The sequence below is a fragment of the Dendrobates tinctorius genome, unplaced genomic scaffold (genome assembly GCF_039654945.1).
Source record: "Dendrobates tinctorius isolate UK_male_01 unplaced genomic scaffold, ASM3965494v1 ptg000027l, whole genome shotgun sequence".
Taxonomy (NCBI): domain Eukaryota; kingdom Metazoa; phylum Chordata; class Amphibia; order Anura; family Dendrobatidae; genus Dendrobates; species Dendrobates tinctorius.
This window is the reverse complement of record NW_027361695.1, coordinates 18394001-18417286: the sequence shown is the minus strand read 5'-3', so window position 1 is coordinate 18417286 and position 23286 is coordinate 18394001. Positions and strand designations below refer to the sequence as shown.

General features: G+C 46.1%; 1 protein-coding gene across 1 annotated transcript; it reads left to right on the top strand.

Annotated features, from left to right (window-relative positions):
* The first annotated feature begins 440 nt into the window (after nt 1-440).
* On the top strand, nt 441-22714 carry ARF4 (ARF GTPase 4). The gene is made up of 6 exons (XM_073569823.1): nt 441-686; nt 13483-13563; nt 14978-15087; nt 17972-18043; nt 19961-20086; nt 21587-22714. Exons 1-6 carry the CDS (start codon nt 620-622, stop codon nt 21671-21673), a joined length of 543 nt encoding a protein of 180 aa, XP_073425924.1. The 5' UTR covers nt 441-619; the 3' UTR covers nt 21674-22714.
* Nucleotides 22715-23286: the final 572 nt, after the last annotated feature.

Sequence of the window (23286 nt, the reverse complement as noted above, 5' to 3'; positions counted from 1 at the left end):
GGACATTACACCAGGAAGGGGCCTGGACTGAAGTTATTACAGTTGGGGTGCACGCATGTCTTTATAGTATCTAGAACACTACAAGGGCCTATACATGTGACCAATGTGCAGGGGGGGGGGGGTTGAGGTCGAAATTTTGCCTTTGGGGGGGGGGGGGGGGGGGGTCCATCAGACAAGACTTAAGTCAATCATTAGGTCACACTACTTTTTTCTCCATAGTGTCACGCGACACTGGCCGCCTTGCGCATGCTCAAAATCCTTGCAGGTGCCTAAATGACGCATGCGCAGCAGCCACCGGGGATCTGCCGGGCTGGAAGCTGTATCGCTGGAATCGGCGTGGTGGAACATCTATAAGCCCCGCCCCCTCACATCCTGCAGGCCTCTCCTCACGCGCCTCTTAGTAACCGCTCCCTTCTCTCTAAGCCACGCCTACAGGTCATGTGGCCGAGACCGCGCCTACTCCCTTCCCCCACTTCCGGTGCAGTTCGGGATGTGGCGTTCGTGACGTCATTTGGACCGCGTTGGAAGCGCTGCCGGGGCTGAGCGTGACGTGGCAGAGAGACGAGTATCCGCCGGGTAACAGAGCAGAGAGCAGCACAGCGGCCGCCGAACACCGACCATGGGCCTCACCATCTCCTCGCTCTTTTCCCGGCTGTTCGGCAAGAAGCAGATGCGAATCCTGATGGGTGAGTGCGGGCCCGGCCTGTGACAGGCGGGGAGAGGCCGGTGTGGGCAGCGGGCTCGGCCCTGGGGGCCCCTACTCTACTGGCACAGAGCTGGGCTCAGCAGAAGGGCCACAGCGAGGATATGACTGCACGTCTGCCCTGACAGAGCTGTGTGTGTACGGGGGGCCCCGGCCAGCGTCTCCTGTCACAGCTAAAGGGGCCCCGGCCAGGTGTCTATATGGCTTCTGCGCTGGTCCCTGGGGGGCCCCGGCCAGGTGTCTATATGGCTTCTGCGCTGGTCCCTGGGGGGCCCCGGCCAGGTGTCTGTATGGCTTCTGCGCTGGTCCCTGGGGGGCCCCGGCCAGGTGTCTGTATGGCTTCTGCGCTGGTCCCTGGGGGGCCCCGGCCAGGTATCTATATGGCTTCTGCGCTGGTCCCTGGGGGGCCCCGGCCAGGTGTCTATATGGCTTCTGCGCTGGTCCCTGGGGGGCCCCGGCCAGGTGTCTATATGGCTTCTGCGCTGGTCCCTGGGGGGCCCCGGCCAGGTGTCTGTATGGCTTCTGCGCTGGTCCCTGGGGGGCCCCGGCCAGGTGTCTGTATGGCTTCTGCGCTGGTCCCTGGGGGGCCCCGGCCAGGTATCTATATGGCTTCTGCACTGGTCCCTGGGGGGCCCCGGCCAGGTGTCTGTATGGCTTCTGCGCTGGTCCCCGGGGGGCCCCGGCCAGGTGTCTATATGGCTTCTGCGCTGGTCCCTGGGGGGCCCCTGCCAGGTGTCTATATGGCTTCTGCGCTGGTCCCTGGGGGGCCCCGGCCAGGTATCTATATGGCTTCTGCGCTGGTCCCTGGGGGGCCCCGGCCAGGTGTCTATATGGCTTCTGCGCTGGTCCCTGGGGGGCCCCGGCCAGGTGTCTATATGGCTTCTGCGCTGGTCCCTGGGGGGCCCCGGCCAGGTGTCTATATGGCTTCTGCGCTGGTCCCCGGCCAGGTGTCTATATGGCTTCTGCGCTGGTCCCCGGGGGGGCCCCGGCCAGGTGTCTATATGGCTTCTGCGCTGGTCCCCGGGGGGCCCCGGCCAGGTGTCTATATGGCTTCTGTGCTGGTCCCTGGGGGCTCCTGGCAGAAGCTGATCAGCCCCCTTCTCTCACTGTTACAAGGTTTAGAGAATAATTATAATGCTGTAGACGCCACTTTAATCTGTGATAAATTCTCTGGGGGGGAAAAAGGGTTTTGGTTTATTTTGTCCATGCCGTCCAGAATTGTGCTAAGTTGTTTTTTTAATGGATCACTTTATTCCTGCATTTTAAAGTTGTTGTCCAGAACTTAAAGGGGTTTTTGCCTGAGTCTCGACTGATTCTCCCAGTGTCTGATACTGTCTGCAGCACTGACGTCACATCTCCCAGGGACTGATTTCTGGTCCCCCTCGGAATAAGTGGATTTCTGGAGGAATGGAGCAGGAATGCAGCAATCTGTAATAACATTAAAGGGGTTTTACGGAGAAAGACGTTCCCCAGGGGCTTGACGCTGTAAGAAAAAAAAACCCTTTGCCTGTTGGCACATACCTGGATCTAGTGCAGGCAGCTGTGCTCGGTGCCGCACAGGAAGTGAGGTCACACCACTAGCAGGACCGCTGCCGTCTGTGATTAACTGCAGGTGACTTGTTGGTGGTGGAACAGTGACATTGCAGACCAAGGAGAGGCCTGCGCTGGTAGGTGTAAATCTGTGTTTTTTTTATATCTCTGACCCCCTGGAGAACTCTTCTTTTTGGCCCCAACAAACCTTTTAAAAGCGCAATGTATTGTATCTCCAATATAAATGGAAGCAGTAGGCCTTTTCGGCGGAGCGATGCTTTACTGCTGCAGTGTTGCCTTGTAACGTTACGTGCAGCATCTGTGGTCCTGGTGGGCCTCAGGTGACACTTTTGCACTTTAGCATGCCTTTCGTATAACTGATCTGTCACCATGCGGTACCAGCCCTCATCACCAGTGATAACATGCAGACCAGTTTAGCATTGTATGTCTGGATTGTGTGCGTAGAAAATGCAGACCACCTTGGAGAGCAGATGCACGTCATTGGGGGCGGAGGAGGACGGGAATAAATTAAAAGCAGAAGAAAGGTGGGGGGGGGGGCAGTCTACTACGTCTGTAGTTTTGCATTGGCTTTCCTAGATCAGCATTTCCCAAATTCTTGATATTTAGGTTGGTCCTCGAGGCAGAGTAGAAATATAAATGGCTAACTACAAGTCGGGTCTAAACGTCCTGGTGGTACAAGTAATAGAGAGCGTGCCTTCAGACCACTTGGTTTTAAAGGGGTGAAATCATCCACAAGCGCGTGATGACAACCCCATTGAACCTCTTCCTCTGGCCATGATTGAAACTTATCCGCAGACCATTGGATGATTCACCTGTATGTAGTAAGATTGCTAAATTCCGTTTTATTCGGCGTGCGCGGCTGCTTACTCTATAAAGAGACTTCTAGGAAAAATCATCTCCCCTAGAAAATAAGACAACACCTGGGGCGAAACAGGTGCACCAAAGATGTCGATTCAGATTGGTGCAAGTGTGACAAATCAATGATCAGCAGATGACTAGTTCTGGTGGCTGCCAGAAGTACAGTAATAGCACAGCTCTGCATCCAGTGTAGTGGCCATAGTGCAGCTCGGCTCTCCTTCACTTCAGTGTGAGCTGCAGTACCCTGGAATGGCCACTATACAGTGTTCCAGGGACAGCTGATCCGTGGGGGTGCCTGGTATTTGATAATGGTATCCAAGTCTTGGACATCCCCTTTAGGCATCTAGGAAAGAATCAAAACGGCGTCAAACTTCGTGAAAAATGTGGGTAGTTTTGAGCAAGCAGAAAATTTGGGTGCTCCTGTCACCTGAATACATGGGCAGCTAGTGTCTCTCTGCTCCTTGCAGAAACACTCCATCTTCCAACAACTTGTAGGCATTCTTTGCTTTCTGTTTTTTTTTTTTTTTTTTTTTATAGGGTTCCAGTGAGAAGTTGATTGCAAGGTAACTCACTAATGTGGGGGGCAACAAGGGTTAAATTTCCTTGCAGAGCCATCACAGGGGTCTTTACAGGATGTCTATCTTTTGTAGGCATTCTAACGAGAGATTTCTTTCCTTCTGAGATGGAGCTTATTTGTATGGGTTTTTTTTTTTTCAGTAATACTTTATACTTAGTTAAGGCTCCTTTCATCTCCCAAAACAAAAATCGCTCAGCTCTGTATTGATGCCCCAAAATCCATCTCCTACGAGACTCCTAAAAGGGTCAGCAACCAATAGGTGGCAGTAGCGAGAAGTGGGTCTGTGGCCACAGCATGTCCCATGGTAGCAGTCTGTAGAGGATGATTTGGTGACACAAGGGTAGGATACTCAGGAAGAGCGAAGGTCGGACTCTTATAATCCCAGGTGTCACTATTAGTGTTGAGCATTCCGATACCGCAAGTATCGGGTATCGGCCGATACTTGCTGTATCGGAATTCCGATACCGACTTCCGATATTTTTTCAATATCGGAAGTCGGCATCGGAATCGGAAGTTCAAAGTTGATTGACAGCCTGACGTCATCATGATGCGCGGTGTGTGCGCATCATGATGCGCCGTCATTTCGGGCCTTCCGGGGGTCTCTGCCGGGGGGCTGTGTGGACTGCCCGGGGTCTGTACCGGCCTGCCGGGGGGCTGTGCCGGCCTGCCGGTGGTCTGTGCACCCTGTGGGGGTCTGTACCGGCCTGCCGGGGGGCTGTGCCGGCCTGCCGGGGGGCTGTGCCGGCCTGCCGGTGGTCTGTGCACCCTGTGGGGGTCTGTACCGGCCTGCCGGGGGGCTGTGCCGGCCTGCCGGGGGGCTGTGCTGATGTCCGGGGGTCTGTGCAAGCATCGTCCGATGGGACTACAAGTCCCATCTGGCGATGCCTGCTACCATGACAGTGATTGACACATTAGCCAATGATGGGACAGTAGTAGTCCCATCATCCGGCTAATGTGTTAAATGTTAAAAAAAAAAAATACTACATACATACTACATGCATGCTACATACATACTACATGCTACATACATACTACATGCTACATACATACTACATGCTACATACATGCTACATACATGCCACATACATGCCACATACATACCACATACATACTACATACATACTACATACATACTACATACATACTACATACATACTACATACATACTACATACATACTACATACATACTACATACATACTACATACATACTACATACATACTACATACATACTACATACATACTACATGCATGCTACATGCATGCTACATACATACTACATGCATGCTACATACATACTACATATATACTACATGCATGCTACATACATACTACATGCATGCTACATACATACTACATGCTACATATATACTACATACATACTACATGCATGCTACATACATACTACATGCTACATACATACTACATACATACTACATACATAACACATATATACTACATACATACTACATGCTACATACATACTACATATATACTACATGCATGCAACATGCATACTACATATATACTACATGCTACATACATACTACATATATGCTACATACATACTACATATATAATACATGCATGCTACATACATACTACATACATACTACATATATGCTACATACATACTACATATACTACATGCATGCTACATACATACTACATGCTACATATATACTACATATATACTACATATATACTACATACATACTACATACATACATAGTACATACATACTACATGCTACATACATACTACATATACTACATGCATGCTACATACATACATACTACATACATACTACATACATACATACATGCTACATACATACATGCTACATACATACATGCGTGCTACATGCGTGCTACATGCGTGCTACATGCGTGCTACATGCGTGCTACATGCGTGCTACATGCGATACATTCATACAATACATTCATAGACATACAGTACATATAACATAGAGTAACATACTTACCAATACTTGTCACATTGTTTCCCGAAGCCATTGTCTTTTACGGAATAAATATTAACATAACAAACCACAAAAATACTCACCCACGATCCGAAGCAGTCCACGAGTGTGTCCCACGACGATCTTGGGTAGAGAACTGCAGCATCAGCTGTCGCTGCCGTTCTCTACGGGCTGCAGGAATCCAATGACGGAAGGTAGGTATCCTTCCGCACTGTATTCCTCCGCCACTTAAAAAAAAAAAAAAAAGTCCCTAGTCTCACTTTATGCCATTGCTGCGTGGGAATTTCCCACACAGCAATGGCATAAAGTGAGACTAGGGACTTTTTTTTTTTTTTTAAGTGGCGGAGGAATACAGTGCGGAAGGATACCTACCTTCCGTCATTGGATTCCTGCAGCCCGTAGAGAACGGCAGCGACAGCTGATGCTGCAGTTCTCTACCCAAGATCGTCGTGGGACACACTCGTGGACTGCTTCGGATCGTGGGTGAGTATTTTTGTGGTTTGTTATGTTAATATTTATTCCGTAAAAGACAATGGCTTCGGGGAACAATGTGACAAGTATTGGTAAGTATGTTACTCTATGTTATATGTACTGTATGTCTATGTATGTATTGTATGAATGTATTGTATTATGTATGTATGTAATATATATGTGGTATGTATGTAGCATGTAGTATGTATGTAGTATGTATGTAGCATGCATGTAGCATGCAGTATGTATGTAGCATGCATGTAGTATATATGTAGTATGTATGTAGCATGCATGTAGTATATATGTAGTATGTATGTAGCATGTAGTATGTATGTAGCATGTAGTATGTATGTAGCATGTAGTATGTATGTAGTATGTATGTAGCATGTAGTATGTATGTAGCATGTAGTATGTATGTAGCATGTAGTATGTATGTAGCATGCAGTATGTATGTAGCATGCAGTATGTATGTAGCATGCAGTATGTATGTAGCATGCAGTATGTATGTAGCATGCAGTATGTATGTAGCATGCAGTATGTATGTAGCATGCAGTATGTATGTAGCATGCAGTATGTATGTAGCATGCATGTAGCATGCATGTAGCATGCATGTAGTATGTATGTAGCATGCATGTAGTATGTATGTAGCATGCATGTAGTATGTATGTAGCATGCATGTAGTATGTATGTAGCATGCATGTAGTATGTATGTAGCATGCATGTAGTATGTATGTAGCATGCATGTAGTATGTATGTAGCATGCATGTAGCATGCATGTAGCATGTATGTAGCATGCATGTAGCATGTATGTAGCATGCATGTAGCATGTATGTAGCATGCATGTAGTATGTATGTAGCATGCATGTAGTATGTATGTAGCATGCATGTAGTATGTATGTAGCATGCATGTAGTATGTATGTAGCATGCATGTAGTATGTATGTAGCATGCATGTAGTATGTATGTAGCATGCATGTAGTATGCATGTAGCATGCATGTAGCATGTATGTAGCATGCATGTAGCATGTATGTAGCATGCATGTAGCATGTATGTAGCATGCATGTAGTATGTATGTAGCATGCATGTAGTATGTATGTAGCATGCATGTAGTATGTAATTTTTTTTTTTTTTTTTTTTACATTCAACACATTAGCCGGATGATGGGACTACTACTGTCCCATCATTGGCTAATGTGTCAATCACTGTCATGGTAGCAGGCATCGACCGATGGGACTTGTAGTCCCATCGGACGATGCCTGCACAGCCCACCGGAGCCTGCACAGCCCCCCTGGCAGGCCGGCACAGACCACCGGAGCCTGCACAGCCCCCCTGGCAGGCCGGCACAGCCCACCGGAGCCTGCACAGACCCCCTGGCAGGCCGGCACAGCCCCCCGAAAGGCCCGTACAGACCCCAGAGAGGCTGTACAAGGGAAAAACAGGATTTTTCTTATTCCGATACCGGAAGTCCCATAGACTTGAATGGGACTTCCGGTATCGGAATCGGCGATACCGATACTTTTTTTTAAGATCGGCCGATCCATTCCGATCCGATACTTTGAAGTATCGGACGGTATCGCTCAACTCTAGTCACTATAGGATCCAGAAATGTGATCCAGCAGACACGGGCGTGTTGTCTGTGAGTGACTGAGCCGTAGTTCCTTATTGTCGCCTTTCAGCATTATGCAAGCCTCTCTTCCTGTTCCGGGAGTCCTTTGTGATGTGGAAGGAGGACAGTCTGCCCCACACTTGGTGTATAGCACTGGAGGATAATGATGAAGACTTACAGCGAATGAGAATGGGGTGAGGAGAGGCGGCACAAATATATTCCGGCAGCTTCTCTTGAATATTTCTTTTTTTTTTTTTTTTTTTTTTTTTTTTTTTTTTAAAGCCATGGTTGTAAGCTTGCGAGCAGGGCCCTCATTCCTCTTGGTATCTGTTATGATCTATGTGTTTATTGCTATGCTATAATGTCTATTTTCTGTACAAGTCCCCTCTTTAATGTAAAGTGCTGCGGAATATGTCGGCGCTATAGAAAGAAGTTAAGGTGGTATTGATATACAGTTCACCCAGTCTAAAGGAAAAAAACGTTTTGGTTTTTTTCTATGCATTTAATCCATTAGTCAAAAAGCAATTCTAATCACAAAATAATTTGTTTTGCAAACCGCAGCTCTTCAGTGTCAAATACCTTGTCGTTTTTTTGTACATTTTTATCCTTTCAATTATTTTGTTGTTTTAAGTGTTGGAATGGGAGAACAATCGGGTAGGGGTGGAAAAATGCTAAAAAAAAAAAAAAAAAAAGCTGATTCATGGTTTTTAACAGGGAAAAATGCAAAGTACTACATCTGGGCAATAAAAAAATGAAAAAAGCATATACAGAATGGGAGGAATAGGTCTAAGCAACAGCACATGTGAAAAAGACTTGGGTATACTAAATCACAGACTGAATATGAGTCAACAGTGTGATGCAGCAGCAAAAAAGGCAAATGCAATTCTAGGATGTATTAACAGAAGCATACAGTCTAGATCATGTGAAGTCATTATTTCCCTCTACTCCTCTTTGGTCAGACCTCATCTGGAGTATAGTGTCCAGTTTTGGGCGCCACATTTTAAAAAAGACATCAACAAACTGGAGCAAGTTCAGAGAAGAGCGACCAGAATGGTGACCGGTCTGCAAACCCTGTCTTATGAGGAAAGGTTGCAGGATTTGGGAATGTTTAGCCTGCAGAAGAGAAGACTGAGAGGAGACTTAATAGCTGTCTACAAATATCTCAAGGGCTGTCACATTGTAGAAGGATCATCTTTATTCTCATTTGCTCCAGGAAAGACTAGAAGCAATGGGATGAAACTGAATGGGAGGAGACACAGATTAGATATTAGAAAAAACTTTTTGACAGAGTAATCAATGAGTGGAACAGGCTGCCACGGGAGGTGGTGAGTTCTCCTTCAATAGAAGTCTTCAAACAGAGGCTGGACAGACATCTGTCTGGGATGATTTAGCCGAATCCTGCTTTGAGCAGGGGGTTGGACCAGATGACCCTGGAGGTCCCTTCCAACTCTACGATTCTATGATTCTTTGCTGCTGCTGTAAAAGCATTCTTTCCTCAAAAAAAAAAAACAGGTGAAGCATTAACTGTGAACAAGCCCTAAGACTAGATCAGTTAATGTAAAAATTCCTCCAATTTATCAAACTTATTAATGCATCCTAAATAAGAGATTATATATTTTTTTTCTGTGATGATGCATGTCTGATTTCTGCATGCCCAATGTTTATTCTCTCCCCCCTCTTTAAAGCATGGCAGTAATTTATCGTGGAGTCAGGAGGAACAGGGAAGCTTTTCTTGTGTTGGGAAAGATCCCATCAGATTGGTTCCTTTTGTGTTGTCGTTTGTCAGCTAATGGCTGATCCAATCTGCTCACGTGTGGATCAATGGCAGATTAGTAACCCATATAGCTGGGGATCCGGTGTAATCCGTCTTTGTAGAACATGCCTGTTGTCTGTGGAGCGGAGGAGACGAGCGGCGCTGCAGCAGTCTGGGCGATGCTAATCTCTGGAGGGAGAACTGAGCGCTGATACAATATGGCAGATAAGGAGCACCGATCGATGGTATAGGAAGGTGTTGGGCATTGGTTACCAACACTTACATGTTGTAATTACGAGGTTTTCGTGTGAATGATCACTTAGACTATCACATCCTCATATACAATTCACACTCTTGCTGTTGGCACATCCTCTGTATACACAAAGTCCAGCTAAAGAGTGGGGAGAAGCTCATTATTCAGTGTATTCAGTCTCCACCTACCCTGCCTGACTTGACAGCTGCAGCTTGTTCTGAGCAGTGTGAGATCTTCACAGCAGGGTGGAGGGACACTGAGGAATCTAGATGGAGCTGAGATTGAATTTAAAATTCCCAAAAGGCATCACATTAAGTACACCAATATCATCAGGTGTGTTAAAAAAAACAAACAAGAAAAAAAACGAAGGCTGTTGTATTGTGAAATCTGCTGACTGATCCTCTTATAAGGTTTCTGTTCACTCCAGTGCTTGGGTGCGACACTGCAGGAAGGAACGGTGGAAATCAGTATATTGATGCTGTCGCCACATTCATCCTCGGGGTTGGTCAGGAAGGACCCCCATCATTATGGCCTGATGCTGTTATAGCAATATGCCCTTTTAAATAAGCCTCATTGTACTAATCTTGAGAAAAATGAGAAAAAAAAATCCTATCATGTGTCAAAACAGCAGTGCCTGCCTAAGCTGGTTGGTGTGCCCCCATACTGCAGACAGGCTTGGCATCGCACCATTCATCACTGGTGTTTGAGGAATGTGAAGGAATGCTAGAGATGCAACAGGCGCAGCGGTGTCCTCTGCAGCCTGTCAGCCAGCATCTCTCCTGCGCTCGTCTGAGGGCCTACTACTTGCTGGTGAACCCTCGTGTGACTGCGTTGCCCGTGGCATGGTAGCAGGTGGCGTTGCTTTTGCAGGTGGCGCCGTCCTGTTGACTCCATCTGGTGAGGCCTGATGACACCGGTGATTGTGACCGTGCATTACCTGTGTTGCTTGCAGCATGTGCTGCTTGTTGGCATCGGACTGTTAGTAGTGCCTCGGTCGGTCAGTGTGCATGTAAATGACAAAAGCTTTGCAACTAGATGACGTACGAGTTGTCTGAAGGATCCACCGCCGGCAACTGCAGAAACACCAGCGGATTGAGATCTGCAGGGATCAGTCACCACTGCCACCTCTAAAGTAACAGCATTGCAATGGACAATAATATTTTTAGGGTGTCCGTCAACGGGGACTGAGAGAAGGTCCCCAATTACACAGCCAAACTGTTCAGTCTCCAGGAGAGGCGTCAGGAAACGCTCCAGCAACCTTCTCTACAAAGCTCCAGGGACGTCCCAGCCACACACACCTATTCTTGGAGTGAACACACACTGGGGAGGTGTGATTAATGGTGTGATCTCCCCATAGACTCCTCTGGGAATGTCACTGCTGGGTGCCCACCACTTAGGCCACCTAGTGAGAGTGACCATGTATTCCCAACACAACTATCCCATGAGGGAGGTGTTCATTTTCTGATTGGTGGAGGAGCAACTTGTGGACCCCCTATAAAGAATGGGACTGGTAACGATGCCCGCCACCTCTATTCATTTCATATAGGACTCACTATTACTTCTTACTATTGGGATACTGATGACACGTTGCTCTTCTTTCCATCCCCGGGTGCAGCATTTGCCTCTTTAATAACTACAAAGTGCCGTTCTTCAGTGAATGATCAGACATGACTGATTCTGACCAATATTTTGTGTTCGACCCCTTTTTTTTTTTTTTTTTTTTTGTCTTCCGACTGCTCGTTTTTTGTTTTTTTTAAAGATCTTTATTGATTCCCCCCCCCCCCCCCCTAATATAACATAGACATTAACACACATTCCCATACACCCTGCCCTTTTCCACCCTTTGTTTGTTCTAGACCCCGCTGATACAGATTAAGAATTATTGGTACTAAAATTAGAGGCTGCAATATTTTCCAAAGTTAATTACACATATATTAGTGATCACGTTATCAATACAAAGACTATGAACCTGTGCATAGAAAAGTGGGAGCAGATTGCTGCACGCTATCGTTTTGTGATGTGCTCACATCTGTTTCCCATAGACCCATATTACTCCCGTGTACCGTAGGTTGTTATATATTTAACGTAATTTTAGAAGTGAGACGTTTACCCAGATGTAGCACCTAGTAATGACAAGCCCAGCGCACCATGATGGGCACTCCATCCTCATATTTGTGCAGAGCGGTCCTTTTTTTTTTTTTTGTGTATACCCCTTCCTCTAACCGAGTTACTAAATGCATCTGTCACCAAATTATCATAAGTTTTGGAGGATTACTTAACCAGTGCGCTGCTATAATTTTTCTTTATTTGGTTACGTGCCCTTTAAATAGCCAATCTTTCATGTTCGTGTTCAGTTGCTCCATCTACATACCCCAGCACAAAAACTATAGGCTGCTTCGGGATATTGACACCAAAGATGCTATTTAAGTAACCCAACAGTGCGTTTCCAAAAACTACACACCCAGAACATGTGTAAAATATCAGCGGGACCCATCCCACATCTTGGGCAGATATCATCTGCTTTCACTCCTGTTTTATGGAGAAACGTGGCAGTTGTATACACCCGATGTAATGGGTGTAACTGACAATCTCTGGGCTTCGCTAGGGGATCGAGGACATTATTACGTCCCAGTGATCAGCATCGATTATCCCGCACATTCTTGGCGCTGGTCACGGGACAATGGATTGTTTGCTCTGTTAACTGGAGATGAGTAACCTTATACAGTTGACATTTACGCTGTCATTATTATTGATTTATTGTGCATTTACTCCGACAACCAACTAACGGCATCTAATCCTCCCTCCGGAGTCGCCACATCAGTTATAATCGCCAACTGTCCCGCATTTATTTTTTTTTTCCCCTACTATCTGTAAGTGAAAAAGATAGGCCCCCTTTATATACTATCTGTGAACCCTCCTGTAAAAGTCATGGCTCCAGAGCCTCCAGCAGTCCACACCAGTCTGTCTTCAGTGCTGCACTACTGGGGTTTTTGTTTTTTCTCACCCCTTTAAATAAATGTGAAAAGCATATTAGAGAAAAGAATGTATCTACTTGTATGGCCAGCTTTAAATCGGCTATCAATTGCTTTAATAAATATAGAAGAGGCCTATGACCGTGTCAACCCGTAGTTGAACTATCCTAGGAAGAATATTGACGTTTTAAAGGGGACCTGTCACTTGCCATAGATATGTAATTTTTGTTTCCTGGTGTAAATGCCGCTGTTCTCCTGTGCCTGACTCTGTCGCGCCTGACACCAGCCACCTTGCACTCTCAGCCCAGCCTGTTACCTAGATAAGGGGTACACAAGCCGGCTCTGTTTGCGCCATGCTGGCCAGATCGTTGGATGCCGCCCTCCCTGCTCTTCTCCCATGTTGCAGCCGGGGTGAGCGCACCGTTCAGTCCAGGGGTACAACTGTCGCAGGCCAAAGAAAAGACCGTATATTATGGCGAGTCACAGGTCCTCTTTGAAATGGAGCCGGGGAGTTCTGCTCCTTTTAAAACGCAGACTCTCCTCCCATTTGCGGCTGCACAGACAGTAGGGGAAGCCCTCACCGCAGACTGAACCGGTCCTTCTGGTTCTGTGGCTGTTCCTCTGCTCCAGGCTCTGCGTCTGCTGCTTTAGTTCGCACATTATCTGCCTGTTTGTGTCTCCTCACACTGTAACTATATAATTTTATAGCAGGAGGAGGTTTACGTCTGATGTATTAATGTAGGTGTTCTTTTTTTAGTTGGTCTTGATGCTGCCGGTAAAACAACAATCTTGTACAAGCTGAAGTTAGGAGAGATCGTCACAACCATCCCCACCATTGGTGAGTATGTTTCCAGAGCAGCGCTTGTTGATGGCTCGGTATCTTCAGAGCTCTAGCAGCGAGCATTGTGAAAAAGCAGTCTGTAGATATCCTCTAGGAGTGCACCTGTCTAGAAGCTTTTATGACCGTTTCTAATAACTAGCAGAATTTTGAATGCAGCTCTGAGTTCTATAATAGGCGGTAGCACAAACTAGCAAAATGTGGTGTACATCTGCAGAGCAATTCACAAAGATATGATAGTCAATATGTATCGCTGATCCACATAACCAGTATCCGTGCATTCACAGTCTGTGCGACTTTCGAAGATTCCCGAGCGCTTCACTGGTCTCCTAGACTTTGAATGGACGGGATGTGAAATTATGGCCTGATTGTAGGACAACCCCATTAACTCTGTACATGTACAGTATATTTTGAAGGTTCTTCACCATACCAAATGGTGAGCACAGACCCACATTGTGGTCAGGGGGCAGTAGATGGAAGCCTCTTACCCGCCTGCATCTTCTGATACCTAGTGCATACATCACTCCTCAATGATGACGTTGCATCGGGCCTACAAATCAGAATAGGCGCCTGGGATTCCAGTAGGTAGAAAGTTTGCAAGACTCCTGTCCAGTGACCACGGACTACGGATGTGGCTGCTGAACCTGCGTCTGGTGAATAGATTCTCTCTTGGATGTGTATAACCGGTTGCGCTAATCTAAACATCTGCTACGTAGAGTACAGCTCAGCAATGTACCTTCAGTGGTTCTTCCTCTCCGGCTCTACAACATCCTTGTAAATCCATAAATATGGATAATCAATAAGAGGCCAGAAGATTAGATGTAGAAAAGTGTGACTACACGAGTGCCAATAATTCACATACTGGAGCTGTAACGGGTGCTTCTCGTGCACCCATTCTGCGGCCCTGTATGTGTGTGTGTGTATATATATAGATCTATATATCTATCTGAACAGCCGGCGGCATGATGGGACTTTTCATTTTTAGGGTAAGTGCTGTAATAAGTGACAGCAAGACGAGATCTTAAAAAATGTGAGAATTGGATAAGGCATAATTTCTTGGGCACTGGAGGTCCCCGACCGATCCAGAGAAAGGCTCTGCAGATCCCAGTCTGAATGCTCTACCTTCACTCTGTGGAGCTCCGTTCTCTGGATCGATTGTTTTCCCAGCAATCCATAATCTGCTCCTTATTATATTGATACTTACAAATGTTGTGCCAAAAAAATGTAAGTGAAGTTATTCCTAAATAAGCCATCCCTCTGCAAAACATCCTGTGCACATGCTGTGATGTCTGCCACGCTATGTGACTGAGCTCCCCCATAATGTTAAGGGATGATGTGATAGTTTGGAAGTGCAGGCTCGGGTTTTGATGCTTTCAGCTAATTACATATCTGTTTTGTTTTTTTAAACAAAAAGGTTTTAATGTGGAAACTGTAGAATACAAAAACATCTGTTTCACCGTCTGGGATGTCGGCGGCCAGGACAAAATCCGACCCCTCTGGAGGCATTATTTCCAGAATACACAGGTGAGGTGTGCGCTCAGTACTGGCCTCATGGCTTCTAAATTTACAAACCATTAAAGGGGTAACCTAAGGGGGGTAAAAAAAAAATCCCCAGGGGCTTTGAGCTGTAAAAATATCAAACGAAGGCTAATTTCACATTAGCGTTTTTTGCGCAGCGCATTGTGCGCAATACAAACACATGCAAAAAACGCATCATTCGTTTTTGCATCCGTTTGCTGTTTTTATGCGCATTCGTTCTCTAGGGGTTAAAACCAGTGTCTACACATTTACACCAAAAACGTGTGCACCCGAAAACGCAGACGAACGCATGTCCATGCGCACTGTAATGTGACTGTAATGACTGTAATAGACTGTAATGTGTTATTTTGTCGCATTCCGTGCGCATGCATTTTTTTTACGCCTTTCAGCGGACCCAAAAATGCAACAGGTTGTGTCTTGCACGACGAAAAAGCGCATGCGCACGAAAACGCATTCGAACGCGTGCAAGCGCAAAACCATGTGCACGCCATGTTAAACCTAGGTACGCATGACGCACGAGCATGATGTGCTGCACAAAAAAACGCTAATGTGAAACCAGCCAAAGTGATGACTACCTGGATCTAGTGCATGCAGCTCTGTGACCTGTGCTGACACAGGAAGACACGACGTCGTCGTTCCACCTGCTAATAACAAAATGCAGCAGTTCTGCTGCTAGAGGGGCGGTGACATCTTGCCTTTCTGTATAGAGCTGACCATGGAATGGCCTCTGCTGTATACAGTTGGGTGAGCATCACTTAGTTTTTTTTGTTTTTTTTGTAGTGCTTCAGCCTTGGTGGTCACCTGCTGTACTGCCTGGTATCATGGCTCAGTGCCAAGCAGTGATGGCAGCGGTACAGTACATGACCAAGATCGCACGCTGGCATCATTGCTGGAGTAGTGTTGTATCCATTTTATACTATTTACAGCTTTTGTTTTGTAAGCTGACAACCCCAGGGTTAATGCCCCTCGGTGTCAGAAATCCTCAGCAAAATATATTCCTATCTAATGAGACTGGATTTTCAGAATACGGCTACCGTCACTTTCTGAGATTAGAATGTCCTTTGTTTTTATTGGTTTTCATTGTGGACTCTCTATTTGCAATGCGTAGCGTGAAATTTGCAACAAAATCTGCTTGTGCATTTTAGTTACGCGCAGCAGAAAATGTGCACAAAATACCACCGCATGCATTCACCCTAAGTGTATATTCACATGGTGTTGGCTTTAGGAAAATGCTAGGGTATGTGCCCACAGACTTTCAGGCAGGTCTGCTCTAAAACCAGAACGAAAGGCACAAAAAATGGCATTAAAAAAATGCTAAAGACACACCGAAAAATTGTAATGTATGTATATTGTCCTTTATGTGTAGAATTTTTTGAATTTGCAGAATACATTTGAGGGGTAGAGCAAAGAAATTAACCACAGTGTGTAAATACACCTGTATCAGGCCAAGTTGCTTGTTTTAAAGGCAAACTTGTAATGTCCTTATGGACACAGGGTCAGATAGGGATAATTAAAAGAACATTCTTAAAGGGAACCTGTCACCCCCTCCAGGCATTTTTAACTAAAAGAGCCACCTTGTGCAGCACTAATGCTGCATTCTGTCAAGGTGGCTTTTATTTAGCGTCCCTTCCACCGCAGAAATAATCGTTTTTAAAAGTTGTCATACATACCCGTTTCTTGACCGGTGGGCAGGTCTTTCCCCCTCTGACAGACGCCTCACATCTATCAGCCATTCCTCCTTTCGAATTTGGCACCGCCTCCTCTGTGCTGTTTTCTTTTTCCTGGCGCCTGCGCTGTAATATTTTTTTTCTTGGGCATGCGCAGTTAGGATGGGCAGCGCTATGACATCACATGATGTTTCTTATCGCGCCTGTGTGGACGTGTGCCCGAGATCCTGCCCCCGCAGTCTCTTCTGATTTATTCACACTGCGGGGCTGGGAATCTTGGGCATGCGCAGTCGTTCCTGTGGCTCTCCGTCAAATCCCTCCCCCTCTTTCCTACTGTGCAGTGTCATAGGAATTAGTGCTGAGCTGACGATTCCTATGGCGCTGCACAGTAGGAAAGAGGGGGAGTGATTTGACGGAGAGCCGCAGGAACTACTGCACATGCCCAAGATTCCCAGCCCCGCAGTGTGAATAAATCAGAAGACTGCGGGGCGGAAAACGGGCAGCGCTAACTGCGCATGCCCAAGAAAAAATACTACAGCACAGGCGCCAGGGAAAAGAAAACAGCGCAGAGGAGGCGGTGCCAAATTTGAAAGGAGGAATGACTGATGGATGCGAGGCGTCTGTGTCAGAGGGGGAAAGACCTGCCCACCCCACCGGTCAAAAAACGGGTATGTCTGACAACTTTTAAAAACGATTATTTCTGTGGTGGAAGGGACGCTAACTAAAAGAACCACCTTGACAGAATGCGGCATTAATGCTGCACAAGGTGGCTCTTTTAGTTAAAACTGCCTGGAGGGGGTGACAGGTTCCCTTTAAAGCAGCATAGAAGCTTTAATAAACCTCTGTTCTGGTCAGTGTGTATGGGCAGCGTGTGATGTGAATGACCAGTTCTCTGCAGCCATGGAGAGAGCGTCCAGTTACTGGCAGACCTGTCGTTTCTCCCAGCGTGAGGGAACATTTATTAGGATGTGACACGGAGCTGCAATCTGCTCATGTATAACGCACTGTAGATGTTACACTGCCCGATGGGCCTTATATAATGCGTTCAGTGGCTGCAGGTCATGGCGACTCTTGGCTGAAGATATGACATTATGATTTCCTCTGCACTGACATGTCACCGTGGAGGTGCAGCTGCAAAAAGTTTTTTTTTTTTTTTTGTATTTAGAGTTAATATGGCTCTCATTGTTTGTTCTGTTTTCTAGGGCCTCATTTTTGTTGTAGACAGTAATGACAGAGAGCGAATCCAGGAAGCCGCAGAGGAGTTACAGAAGATGGTAAGAGCCTAAGATGAGGCTAAAAAATTCTTCCACTTTTGTCTAACGATGTGCAATTTCCACGTTTTTATGACTTGCATGATGGATGCTCCTCTCGGGAGGGTTGTTGGCGGTGTACATGTGATCACACTCACACACGTGAAGGGGCCAATGAGCAGACAAGTTTGTAGGTAACGCCTCCGTAGAACCACAAACTCGTGCACTGATTGGTAGTTGCAGGTGGGCGTGTCTGTCGTCCACACACTGCTGCACTGTGTGCTTCTGGCTTTAACCTCTTCACGACTTGCATTTGATGCAGGCTTCGGCGTTGAGTCAGCATATTTTACGGCACATGACCACTGACTTGATTAACGGTCGTGTGCCTCTAACAGCCATGGGTGGAATCGTAATCCACCTGCGGCTGCTAACATGTTAAATGCTATTGTCAATCTGACAGCAGCATTTAACTCAAGCTTACAGGATGCTCGTCACTAACCTTGCCCATCAGTGCCCCTGTGTCATGATTGCAGGGCACCAATGGGTCCTGGCATAACAACCAAGGGGTCTGCGGAAGACCCCCATGCTTGTCTTTGCAGATCTCCTATGGACGCCGACCTGTGGCCGACTTTCATAGATGATGATCTTGCCTTTCATATAGCATGGCTGAGATCCCTGCTATGTGTAGCACAAGTGATGGGATGACCGCAGCTTCAAGTCTCCTAAGGAGACTATTGCAGAAAGTAGAAACAAAAATTTTTCAAATCGCCCCATTTTAAAATAAAACACACATTTGGTATGGCCACGTTCAGAAACGCCATATCTATCAAAAATGACAATCCGATCGGGTTAACTGCATAACGAGAAAAAAACCGCCACAATTGCAGGGTTTCTGTGGTCGCTGCAACTTTGCAATAAAAGGCAATCAAAACATTGTCTCTACCCCAAAATGGTATCAATAAAAGTCAGCTCAGCGTGCAATAATTAAGCCTTCACCCAATTCCAGATCCCGAAAATTAAAGACCATACGGGTCTCGGAAAATAATACAATTTATTTATTTTACAAACTTTGGATGTTTTTCACTCTTTAAATGAAAATAGAACCTATTCATGTTTGGTATTTGCCAACTCGTAATGACCCTGAAGAATCATAAATAAAAACCTCCAAAAAAAAAAAACTATCGTAGAATTGCACTTTTTTTGCAATTTCATCACACTTGGAATTTTTTTTCCGTTTTCCAGCACACTATATGGCAAAAATCGATGGTGCCATTCAAAAGTACAATTCGTCTAACAAGACTCCACATGGCCATATTGATGGAAAAATAAAAAAGCTATGGCTCTGGGAAGAAGGAGAGGAAAGAACATAAATGCAAAACTGGGAAATCAAGGGGGTTAAAGGGTTGTCCACCATTGTGACCTTTTTACTGGTACAGGGGAAATCAGCCAGTAAAATATCCAGTCAGTTCCTTAACTACCTTGAGGCACAGTCTTTTATTTTTGTATATGCCAAAGATTAAAAAGCAACACTTTCATAAACTCTAGCTGTAGCTCCCAGCAACCCAGAACTGTGCATTCCTTAAGTGTCCTACTTGTGTAGGGAAACCTCCTATCGATGAGAAATGTTAACACCCAGTGGTCAAATCATTCATACATTACCAGGAGGAACAACAGATGAAAGGTACAACAGTTCTATGAGAAGAAGGTCCATAATGATATTAGCTTGCCCATTTTAGTAACTACTTGCAGGTCGTAAGATCTGACTTCTTGGAGCAGCATTACTACAGCAGATGGCGTTGTGGATGGCTGGTACAAGATATTCCGCTGCTGCAGTGTGGGCTTCATTTAGGGCGATCCTGTTCAGTCAATCATATCCGCTGTATCGCAGTCCCTACTCCATATAAATAAGGTCGTGTAACAGATGGCTGCATTTGTTTTCAGCTCCAAGAAGATGAGCTGCGGGATGCCGTGTTGCTGGTGTTTGCCAACAAACAAGATTTGCCCAATGCTATGGCCATCAGCGAGATGACCGATAAGTTGAACCTTCAGACTCTACGCCACAGGACTGTGAGTACATCATCCACCACCTCCTTCTCCACCACCACCACCCTCCTTCCTTCTTCTTCACCACCCCCTCCACCCTCCTTCCTTCCTTCTTCACCACCCCCTCCACCCTCCTTCCTTCCTTCTTCACCACCCCCTCCACCCTCCTTCCTTTTCCACCACCACCCTCCTTCCTTCCTTCCTTTTCCACCACCGCCCTCCTTCCTTCCTTCCTTTTCCACCACCGCCCTCCTTCCTTTTCCACCACCGCCCTCCTTCCTTCCTTCCTTCCTTTTCCACCACTGCCCTCCTTCCTTCCTTCCTTTTCCACCACCGCCCTCCTTCCTTCCTTCCTTTTCCACCACCGCCCTCCTTCCTTCCTTCCTTTTCCACCACCGCCCTCCTTCCTTCCTTCCTTTTCCACCACCGCCCTCCTTCCTTCCTTCCTTTTCCACCACCGCCCTCCTTCCTTCCTTCCTTCCTTTTCCACCACCGCCCTCCTTCCTTCCTTCCTTTTCCACCACCGCCCTCCTTCCTTCCTTCCTTCCTTTTCCACCACCGCCCTCCTTCCTTCCTTTTCCACCACCGCCCTCCTTCCCTCCTTCCTTTTCCACCACCGCCCTTTCCTTTTCCACCACCGCCCTCCTTCCTTCCTTCCTTTTCCACCACCGCCCTCCTTCCCTCCTTCCTTCCTTTTCCACCACCGCCCTCCTTCCTTCCTTCCTTTTCCACCACCCCCCTCCTTCCTTCCTTCCTTCCTTCCTTTTCCACCACCCCCCTCCTTCCTTCCTTCCTTCCTTCCTTTTCCACCACCCCCCTCCTTCCTTCCTTCCTTCCTTTTCCACCACCGCCCTCCTTCCTTTTCCACCCTTCTAGTGGTTGTGGGAGGGTATGTATATTCAAAGGATATGGGTAAAATGTATGATCACTGCGGGTCCTTCTGCTGGAACCCCCACAATCCTGAGAGCGTAAACTTCTTCCTTATGGGGGTTTCAGCTTCCTCTGGATCAACATGTTAGGCTACAGGTTGAATTTGATGGACTTAAAGGGGTGTTCCCATCTCCAAGATACTATCCCAATATGTAGGTGTAATACTAATATTACCAAATGCCCCCAGTCAGAAATGTAGTAAAGCTTTTCTGATTGGCTACATCTTTCCTCATGTGCAGGCATTGCAGGGCCTTAGGTATACATGGTTAAGACCACTGAGATACCTAAGGTCCTGCAATGCCTGCACATGAGGAAAGAGGCGTAGCCAATCAGAAAAGTTATACATTTCTAAGTGGAGGTATTTGCTAATATTATTATTACACCTTCTACATATTGGGATAGCATCTTAAACATGGGAATACACCTTTGCCTTCTTTCATATGTAGCCGGTGCTGTTCTTGAACACCTGGTGTAGGACGTACATATAAGTCCTATGGTCAGGAAGGGTTAAAAATACATCTAAATTTGATATTGATTACTTCTAAGAAGTTTGGAAAAATTTGCGACTTATTCTCTCTCTCTCTCTCGTCTTAGTGGTATGTGCAAGCAACATGTGCAACTCAGGGGACCGGTCTGTATGAAGGACTGGACTGGCTATCTAACGAGCTCTCCAAGCGTTAAGATGGATCGGTGTTCAGCAGAGGACACAATGAATAGAAGTGGTCTAGGCGCGTAACATCCAAACTAGTTCTAAAATGGTATAAAGAAATGGAATGGGGGGGGCGGCAAAAACTCTAAAGTTTCCAGATTCTTTTGTTGCCGGTTACGGTACTTTACCGGGTTTTCATATTGCCTTCAGAGCTATGTGGCTAGATATAAAGCGGAAAATAATAAATTCTCCCTTTTGTGAAAGTGTTTTTCTGGTTTTACTTCTCCTTTACATGCCTGGAAATAATTATTGTGATGCTATAGATTTGACTGCTTCCCCTCCTTCTCCCCTTGTAATGTCCTCTCTTTCTCTCCTGACAAACACAATGTCATTTCTGAGTCGGTCGCAGCTCTCCTATGTAAAATCGGGCTGTTTTAATTATTGCACACTTTGCAGGATTCTTGCTTTACTTATGTTTTTTTTTTTTTTTTTTTTGTGTCCCCCTTCCTCCATCTTTGTGTCATTCCTTAAGACTTTCTGCTGAATTAAAACGTAGCATTCCATATCTATTTATTTTTCATCCATGCCAAAAAATAAAATAACATTTTTTTTTTTTTTTGCTAAAAACCTTTTTTGGAGATCAAGATACACTATATTAATCAACACCAATTCTCATTTCTTTTAACCATGTGTTGGCCAAGACCACTTCCTTTTGCCTTTGCAATGAGGGCTGGTGATAAAGGCCTTTGCTGCAGAGTTTGCAATAATGCCATTTTTTTTTTTTTTTGCTGAGAGCGCCCACAGCCGAAGGAGCCCCCCGGCTTGTTTTATTTCTCAGCAGATTGTCTCAATTTAAGGTATATTTTTATTTTCCTTATGTTGCTTTCAGCTTGACTGTTTTTTGCCCATTGTATCATAGTTCTGCTGATGTTTTATTGTTTATTGGTGAACATATCTTCATGACGCAAAATTTATTTTGTTTTTTTTGTTTTTTTTTTTGGAACTCTTCTGAACAATTGATGTTTTCTTCATACCCCACTAAAAATTATTCCTAATAAAATAACAAAAAAGTTTTCTTTCGTATTGTGTTTCTAATGAATCTGAGTGAGTTATTGCTATGCAAAAAAAAAAAAAAAAACTATTCCTCCCTACTTCTAAGGCTGACTTCAGATCTGTATACAGGCTGCAATGCCCAGACAGATAGTGGTTCTCCCAACCTGAACTTCAGCTTGCTACGGGTCTATGAAGTTGTACGTTTTGGGTCGGGACGCCCTCGCGCGGAGGAAGCTGTACGTTTTGGGTCGGGACGCCCTCGCGCGGAGGAAGCTGTACGTTTTGGGTCGGGACGCCCTCGCGCGGAGGAAGCTGTACGTTTTGGGTCGGGACGCCCTCGCGCGGAGGAAGCTGTACGTTTTGGGTCGGGACGCCCTCGCGCGGAGGAAGCTGTACGTTTTGGGTCGGGACGCCCTCGCGCTGAGGAAGCTGTACGTTTTGGGTCGGGACGCCCTCGCGCTGAGGAAGCTGTACGTTTTGGGTCGGGACGCCCTCGCGCTGAGGAAGCTGTACGTTTTGGGTCGGGACGCCCTCGCGCTGAGGAAGCTGTACGTTTTGGGTCGGGACGCCCTCGCGCTGAGGAAGCTGTACG

Bases quoted from the DNA above. Each gene is read 5' to 3' on its own strand.
- ARF4 (XM_073569823.1), top strand. From the start codon at position 620: ATGGGCCTCACCATCTCCTCGCTCTTTTCCCGGCTGTTCGGCAAGAAG. The intron at 687-13,482 runs GTGAGTGCGGGC...TTCTTTTTTTAG, and splicing joins GCAGATGCGAATCCTGATGG to TTGGTCTTGATGCTGCCGGT. The intron at 15,088-17,971 runs GTGAGGTGTGCG...TCTGTTTTCTAG, and splicing joins ATTATTTCCAGAATACACAG to GGCCTCATTTTTGTTGTAGA.